The sequence below is a fragment of the Vicia villosa genome, linkage group LG7 (assembly GCF_029867415.1).
Source record: "Vicia villosa cultivar HV-30 ecotype Madison, WI linkage group LG7, Vvil1.0, whole genome shotgun sequence".
Taxonomy (NCBI): Eukaryota; Viridiplantae; Streptophyta; class Magnoliopsida; order Fabales; family Fabaceae; genus Vicia; species Vicia villosa.
The window spans coordinates 110484327-110493085 of record NC_081186.1 but is presented as its reverse complement, the minus strand read 5'-3'; the positions used below and the strand labels follow the sequence as shown (position 1 = coordinate 110493085).

The 8759-nt window shown below is 34.5% G+C and overlaps 1 protein-coding gene across 4 annotated transcripts; it reads right to left on the bottom strand.

The window, feature by feature from the left end:
- Positions 1-282: 282 nt before the first annotated feature.
- Positions 283-3167, bottom strand: LOC131616516 (serine/arginine-rich splicing factor RS31-like). 4 transcript variants are annotated; one of them, XM_058887868.1, is made up of 6 exons: positions 3032-3167; positions 2679-2817; positions 1438-1550; positions 1095-1318; positions 711-983; positions 283-627 (listed from the first exon to the last, which is right to left on the bottom strand). In XM_058887868.1, the coding sequence occupies exons 2-6, from the start codon at positions 2782-2784 to the stop codon at positions 597-599; spliced, it is 747 nt and encodes a 248-aa protein (XP_058743851.1). In that variant the 5' UTR covers positions 2785-2817; positions 3032-3167; the 3' UTR covers positions 283-596. The 4 variants fall into 4 exon arrangements, with proteins under 4 accessions (XP_058743851.1, XP_058743852.1, XP_058743850.1 ...); XM_058887869.1 differs by having other exon boundaries at positions 2962-3080; XM_058887867.1 differs by having other exon boundaries at positions 2909-3044.
- Positions 3168-8759: the final 5592 nt, after the last annotated feature.

Sequence of the window (8759 nt, the reverse complement as noted above, 5' to 3'; positions counted from 1 at the left end):
TCAATCCTTCCTAAATTATATTTTTGGTGTATAGAACATGACATTATTAGACATTAGACATTTATACATCCGAGTATAGTTGAAGATAAAAATGGGCTTTAATAATGTTGAAGATAATGTTAATCCTTTTAAGTATAGTGATAAGGCTTATCAAATTTTTTAAAAATGGAGATGACCCCCTTATCCACCCGAGTGAAATCAACAGGGGAATATTGAATTTGAAGGTGCTCGCATTGCATCTAAAACAATGCTCAAGAAGTAAGCAAACTATAAATCTAACTATTTGCAGTACTCAATCCTCTGATTTACATATTGAAAAAAGAAAATTCAACAATAGTTGGACAACATTCACATTCAGTCTCAGCATAACATGATGTCTCTTCAGTAATATGAATCAATAACTCCAACACCAAACAGTTTTAAATTCAGTTCCTATAACAGCTCGGTGGCCACTATATAGCAAACCATACCAATCCACATAAGACTGAAAAGTACTCTATTGTCCATAATGGCGTACCATTCACTATTCTAATATCAAGACAGTAATAAAGTGCCACTGAAGGCCTGCTACTACTTACTCTCAAACCAAACACCACTTAAGTTCTCGACCTTCGGACTGGTGAACGACTGTAGATAAATAACAGAATAAATTAGTTCAAGAAAGGAACATAACTGCAGGAAATGCATAAAATTGACTTCAAATACAATACCTGCGGTATCTGCCGTATTCAGGACTCCTGTTCCTGCCATAATCAGGACTCCTGTTCCTTCCATAATCAGGACTCCTCCGCCTGTCTGGTCCACTATACCTGTCATACACAGGACTACGTGGACGGCCATAGTCAGGACTTGGTCGCCTGCGATAAGCTGGACTGGGAGATCTAGCAAGACCTCCTCCTCTTCTGGGACTGCTATAACTGTCAACCCTCTCACTATCATCCCTCAGAGCATACTCCACAGAGACCACCCTGTCCAGTATCTTACTGCAATTGCAATGAGACCAGAAACTCATTATTAATTGTACATGTTAGAAATTCAGAAACTTTGAGGACTGTAGCATAAGATGTTACAAATCTCATCACTGAGTCACTTACCTCATATGTGTACACTCTAAGGCTTTAGTGGCATCTTCTTGTGTTTCATACTGCACAAATGCAAAGTTCCGACGAATTCGAACATGATGAAGCTGTCCATAAGGCTTAAAGTGTCTCTCTATATCACTGACTCTAGTGCGAATCGGGTCAAAGTTAATCACAAATAGAGTTTTTGTGGGCTTCTGGTTTGCCTTTGAGCCATCACGATGACGCCCACGTTCACCCTGAAAAATGAAAACAAATCAGAAAGTTCTTATTATTCTCAGGCGGGGCATTGTGAAATTCCTATGTCTTCATCAATAAGTAAATAAAACCAAAACATATCATTAAAATAATGGCATACCCTAGCCCACTCCACAGATAGTCGTCGCTTATCATAACCAAATGGAATGTTGTCAAGGGCACGAATTGCTTCTTCAGCGTCACGCTCATCTTCATAGTAAACAAAAGCAAATCCTGCAACATAAGCGAAATTAGAGGCATATACAACAATAAACGGCATATTAGCATGTTATCCCTCACCAAGTACATCAGCCAAACCAGGAAATCATTTTCCCTGTTAGAAACATATGAATACAACACCTGAAATTAAGTGTGGGCTGATGCACATGAAGCTGTAGAGGCGTTGAATGAGGAAACAAATCATGATTGCATTTTAAGGTTAAAATCCAAAATTCAGATCTGAGATTGTAATTGCCAAGCATGATTCTCCATTCAGACAGCACAAGAGATTTCAGAAATAGAAGGGCATGACTTGACAGAATTTCATTGTTCCCCTATATTCAGTGAAGCTAGGCATGGCTTAATAAATTGATTGATGATCCCACTAAGATAGTTCTGATTGAAATAGCAATGATGAGTGATGAGTGATGAGGTTAGTGAGGTGACGAATGATCACATGAGAAAATGCAGATCTGTGGATAGAAGGAGAGCGGAAGGTTTCCTTCCAAAAAAATTTTTGCATAGTGGTTGGCAAGCCAAGACAGAAGCTCAGCATATTTTCCCTTAGTAGAAGTTCCTGCGTCAAAAGAAACACTTAAAAACCAAAGGATTTTTTCATAGGCGCTGCAATTTCGCATCTGCCATTTCTTTTTCCACCAGGATAGAAGAGCTACACATTCGAGCCACAAAAGCAGCAACGTGTCTATAGCTCTGTATCCAAATTCCAGAACAAGGTTCTTCGCCGCACCCTAGTTGGCAAATAGCCTTTAGATGAACATCATCTTAAACCATAGACGACAAAACTATGTTTTCTCATTACTAACACAATAACTTCGCACAATCTAAGACGCCTAATCTAATAATAAAAAAGTCATTATTCACAGTACTTCATACCCACAATAACACAAACCGGGGGTAACAATGCATGTGGTTGTTATCCGGGTTGTAACACTGAAAATCAACTAAATTAATCAAAAAAACCTATTACTTGAAAAGCATCAAACTTTTGAGCTAGAATCTTGAACCCTAACAAAGAAAAGGAAACTAAAATCTTCAACAACAAAAACCACCAACAATCAAACAAGCAAACTCCTATTGAAGTTCTTTAATTGTGCATAAGAAGTGAGAAACACAAGATTTTACCAGATTTCATGTCCACGCGTTCAATCCTGCCATACTTTGAGAACAAGCGTTCAAGTTCCGCTTGACGAGTATCGTACTCCAAGTTCCCAGCGAAAATCGGCCTCATCTTTTCTTCCTCGAATCGCCTTCAAAATCAAACCTTTTTCACAAATCACAACGAAATCAAAAATCATAAGATAAAAGGAACAGAGCATAGAATGCCCTAACCCTAAGAGCCCTTCATCACTAACCCTAATTGAAGATTTCAACAAAATCAAGAAGGGGAATTGCACAAACATGTCACCTATCTTTCTCCAGAAACCCTAAATAGCGATGGCAGATAGAGGGAAAGAGAGAGGAAGGGGAGAGAGTACCTGAGAAATTTGCGTAATTTGAAATTTAGGGTTTCGCAATAAGCGAGGGTGAGATGAGTTTTATATTAGCGAAAATACCAAGTGAAGCCCAAACCAAAGAAAGTTTTAACTTTGAAGTTATGTTTGGTTGATGGAAGAAAGTGGGGAGGAAGGAAATTGAAAGATGAAAGAGGAGTGTAATAGAAAATGAGATTTTATTTGAACCAAGAAAATGACATGATTGTATTGGTGTTTGGTTGAACCCAAGAGAAAGGAAAAGAAAGATAGATTTATATTCCCTTGTTTGATTTGATTCAAAGTGAATGGAGTGAAAATAGTGGTGGATCTAAGTAATCTTTTGAACTCGAATTGACAATTATAATATAATATTGTATTTACAAAAAGTATAATATGTGATAACCCTTTGTGTTGTAGGGTTAGATATTTTTAAGGTTGTTGTGTTGTTAGAGTAAATTCACGCAAGGAGGTGAGAAACTCTGTATACGGGTGTTTTTAGGTCAAATTAAATGTCTTCATCAACCTTACAAGAGTCATTTTTGGATTTGGATCCTAGGCTTCAAGTAGCAGCGATCATATATTTAAGAAACGTGGAGAATGGGTGATTTATTCCTTCATTCTTTAGAGGAACGTGTTGCTTATCTTTGATTGTCTCTCCAATTGTTATTGAGTATGGACATGTTGCTCTCCACATTCTCACAAGTGGGCGAATAACTCAAACAAAGGGTTGTTGAACATGTGACTTCATACGCAAGAGGGATGTGATTTATGTGGGTGATTGGAAAATACTGGTTTAAATAAATACTATTTTCTAAAATGGAGTTTAAAACCATTTTAAAAAAATGTTTAGATATGCAGCGGAGATCAGAGTAAATAAAATATGTGGAAAATAAAGAGATAAGGGGAAAAAAGAATGACACTAGAAGTTTATAGATGTTCGGTCTAAATAAATGGCCTACTTCTATCCATAATAATTGATCTTTGCCTACTTTCAATCAAACTTCGAACAACGGAATGAAGCAATTATCCTTCGTGCCAAACACGAACAAAGCTTCGAGCGGTTATTCTTCAAGCTATACCGATATTTTGTACAGACTAATTTCGAACCAAGGCAGAGTTTTCAATTGGCTTTCCTCCAAAACGAATCGAGGTTTTAACAGGCTGACCACAAACCAAGTCGATTTTTTACACTAGGCTGATCTCGAACCAATTTGAGTTTTTACACCAGACTAAGCTCAAGAACCAATAAGAAGATATTTCAATGGTTATCTTCAAAAACCTAAAAAAAGAGAGTTTCCTTAAGTGACTCAACTCACGAACCAAGTAGAGACTTAACATTAAATCCCCCACAAGAACTTTTACCGGGTTTTGCTCCAAACCGAAACAAACACTTTGTAAGGAAGAAAGATTTACTCAAGAGGAAAAATAACTTTTCTAGGTAACGTCACTCTAAAAAAAATTTCTACATCATTTACCTACATCTTGAATTAAGCTCATAGGCCGAGAGTATATCATAATAGACTGTATCATTATACCTTGAATTACAAACCTCAATAATTGAATTCTACCAACTATATATAAAAGAGATGATTGCCAAGAAGCAAGTTTAATTTTAATTTTATCATTTATTGGTTGAAGGTAAGCTTTTTTCAGTATTCCTTTGAATATTGGAACCTCGTGATATATAAAAGGAATGTGTCCTTCAATAAGCCCAACTCCATTTGCCAACAAACCCTGCATATCAACTGAAACTGATCCTACATACCATATGGACTTGGAGGGATTTCAAACTTGACTAGAACAATTTGGTTACTATTTGAAAAGATCATCAATGACGTCAAAATAAGAGATGTTTCCTTTAATGAAGAGCATAATGTTATCATCATATAAAGTGTGAGAAGGGATCATCATGCTTCTAGAAGCTTTAATCAACTTGATTTTGTTGTTTGATACATGTTGGATAGACCTCTATTGAGCTCACATTCTACAATACAAAACAAAAGACAAAATAAGGGGTCTCCTTGCCTAACCCATCTCTAACAATTGAAGTAACCATGCAGCCATCCATTGATAGAAATATAACATTGGATGATTGAAGAATGCACTCAATCCACGTGTAGAAGATAATATTGAACCTAAATTAATTAAGGACTTTCAAGATGAATGACCAATTCAAGGTATCAATTTTTTTGGCTATATCTACCTTCATATCAGTGTTACCACCAAAAGACTTTTATGAAGCAAGACAAATGCAATATTCGATGCTTCTTCCATGAATGAAACTATTTTGCTCCTCAGAAATGATTTGTGGTAACAATAGCCAACTTATCTTCCAAAATGATGGTGATAATTTTATGCTTGAAATTTACCATTGCAAGTGGCCTATAACGATCAATACATTCAAAATCTTTGTATTTAGGAATTAGCACAACATTTTTAGAATTGTAATTTGGAAGGATCTAACTATCTTTAAAGAACTGCATAGTGGCTCTAATTACAACATCATTGATCAAACCCATTAGGACTAATTGCACTATATTTCTTCAAGCTGAAAATGGAATTATACATTTCCTCCTTTAAAGTGAACATGGTTAGCAAAATATTGGCTTGATCGGATATCAAGTGAGGTATCACCTCATCCACCAAGGTATTACCCTGCAAAACAGTAACATTATTAAACAAATATTTATAATGATCCACCACATGCTCTGTCAAATTGATTTTGGTTTGTGATGATGAAGTCTCCCACTTTCAATGAGTGAATTAACTTAGTTGCATTTCTAATCTTGGTGAGCCTATGAAATAATTTAATGTTAATTTCCCCTTCATTATGCCATTGCACGATAAGCTTTTCTTTTCAGAACATTTCCTTTATGTTTAAAGCATAATCCAACTTTAACTATATTATCCTTTCCTACTCAGTAAACTCAGTATGGCCTAAATTACCATTTTTATCCTAATGCTAATCAGATCCTGCTCAGCTTATCTAATTTGGTCATGCATGTTTCTAAACTTAGTCTTATTCCAAACCCTAATATTACTCCAGAGAATTCGAAGCTTCCACTCAAAACATGCATAGGATATCCAACCACCTTAAGAAGGTTCCATAACTTTAAGGAATATTTATGGAGGGTCCACATCTGAAAAAACCATTGAGACTTGAACATAGTGTCTTGATAGTTAAAATGCAAGAGCAGAGGATAATGGTCTGATCTTGTTTTAAACAAAGTGGAACAAAAAATATGACACAGACATTCATCCAGGCTTGATTGCAAACAACTTTGTCCAACCTTTTTGGGTAAGACCTGTGGATCTATGTGCTTGCAGGTATAAAGTTGAAAATCCTGCAAAAGAACCATCCAAATTTTTTATGACAACAACGATGAATAAAGTCAATGGCAATAACTTTTAACACTAATGATGGTGACCTAATATTCTCGTGCGTCATTAACAATAGACTTAACATTAAAGTGTTTATATGATTAGGAGCAATCTAGCAAAGAATCTTGAAGCATCAGATAAAAGTTTGAAATCCCGTCATGTCGTGTATGTCTGTCTATCTGAGTGACCCGGGTTTTTCTAAAAGTAAGGAATAACTCTTGAGTACTAAGGCAACTCACACGCACATACACCCTAAAACATCTTTTTCAAAAGTCTTTATCTTAAAAAAAAATTCTAGACCAAGGTAAGTGGTTGAGAAGTAGTCCAATCCATTCCCAAATATTTTTTGAACTAGATAATCTATTGATAACTTATGGCAATCGATTGACAAAACTTTTTTGAGTCAGTCAATCGATCAGAGTATTAAGCCAACCGATTCGAGAAAGGCTAATCAATTAACTTGAAGATTAGGACAACACCTTAATGACTTGATACAATTCTATATCCATTATTTCCTTTTTGGGCATGGTAATCCATTAAAAATGAATTGACCAATCGATTGAAGCATTATCCCAATCGATTGGATCTTCATCAACCTATGGAATATTTCTTTTTTTGAATTTTCTAACTTTTACATAAAGGAGGCTCGCCTCCTCTTCATTTCACGCCTTTCTAAAGCTTTACAATTTCTTTGGAATTTATCTCTTGATTTTCTCTCTTTATCTCTCTAGAAACATTTTTATTTTACTTAAAGTTGTCATAGCGCTTTTGAGTGAAACCTTGTTGGTGAGGAAGATTTTATAAGTGGCCATGTTGTTTTAACTTAATTCTTGAGAGTGTGATTCTCTTGAGAGGATTGAGTTTAGTTCTTGAGATAACCCAATCAAAAAACCAGTGTTCTTGGTTTATTGAGATTTGTTGGACAAAAAATTATTTTGGTTATTGAGATTAGCCTAAAAATCTCTAAGCAGGTACATTAGCTTAGCCTGTGATAAACCTATAAAAATTCCAAGATCAGTCTGTATTAAGGTTCGTGAGCATAACCTGTAAAAACTCAAAAATTTATAGTCAAAATCTTAAGAAGACCACTTGGAGACAAAATCTCTCTAACCCTTACTCTTCATTTTTCTTCTATTTACTATTTATTTCCACTTAAGAAACTAATGACATGATCTTAATTAAGAAAAGTATATAAGTAATCGCAAATTTTAAATACCACAATTCACCCCTCTCTTTTGTGCTTAAAGTCGATTGTCCAACAAGACCTGAAAACCTTTTAATTTTTACTTTTTTATAACTACCAAATTTTTTACTCATGAACGAAATATTTGGTAACTTCCGAATGTTTTCAAAAATTTAGTATTGAATAGGCATTCCAGATATTTTGAAAATTCTAGTGTTCGGTGTAATAGATTTTTCATATCTTCTACCAAAATTTTTCAAATACCTGATTTTTAAAATTGCTCTAGCAACTTTTTGACTTAAATTTTCATAATCACAACATAAATATTATTAAAACATGGGAAATATAATTCCTCCGTTCCAAATTATAAGACATTTTGGAGAAAAATTTGTCTTAAATTATAAGTCGCTTTATAATTTCAATGCAACATTAATACAATTTTTCCCAATATACCTTCTATTATTTATTAAAGTTATAGATAATTTCATTTTCCTACAAAATAATATATTTTTTTTAATTTGTGTGAAATAATCAAAATATCTTATAATTGGACGAAGATAGTAAGACGTAGCCGAGAGTAGCAACATAAAACTTTGGCTAAATTACAGTTTTGGTCCCACTGTTTTGGGTTTTCCACGATTTTGGTCCCCCTATTTTCTTTTTAAACAGTTTTGGTCCCTCATCCCAATTTTGATGCAACTGTTCATGCACTGTTCATGTACGGACATGTACTGTTCATGCATTGTTCATGGACAAAATTGGGATGGAGACAAAAACTGTTTAAAAAGAAAATAGGGGAACCAAAATCGTGAAAAACCTAAAATAGGGAGACCAAAGCTGTAATTTAGCCTAAAACTTTTAATAAAAAATGGAGAGCACAGAGCCCGAAGAGAGAAGGAAGTGATGAGGAAGTTGCTTAGAAGCTTCCACGGATTAGATAATACAATACTATATTACATGACAAATATTTTAAATATATCTTGTTATATGAGTTGGTATTGCTAATACTATATTCATTGATTGATTCCATTAAAAAAATATCGAGTCAAATGCATCCGATTATAAGAACAATATATATAGCATTTGGATTTAATTAAACAATATATTATGTTTACTTATATTTAAAATTATGTTTGTGTTTAATAAATGATTAATAGTAAGACTGTG

Excerpts from the sequence above, each read along its gene's own strand:
- LOC131616516 (XM_058887868.1), bottom strand. The coding sequence starts at position 2,784 with ATGAGGCCGATTTTCGCTGGGAACTTGGAGTACGATACTCGTCAAGCG. Across the intron at positions 1,551-2,678 it reads ACGCGTGGACATGAAATCTG|GATTTGCTTTTGTTTACTAT; the intron begins GTAAAATCTTGT and ends CTTATGTTGCAG. Across the intron at positions 984-1,094 it reads TTAGAGTGTACACATATGAG|TAAGATACTGGACAGGGTGG; the intron begins GTAAGTGACTCA and ends TTGCAATTGCAG.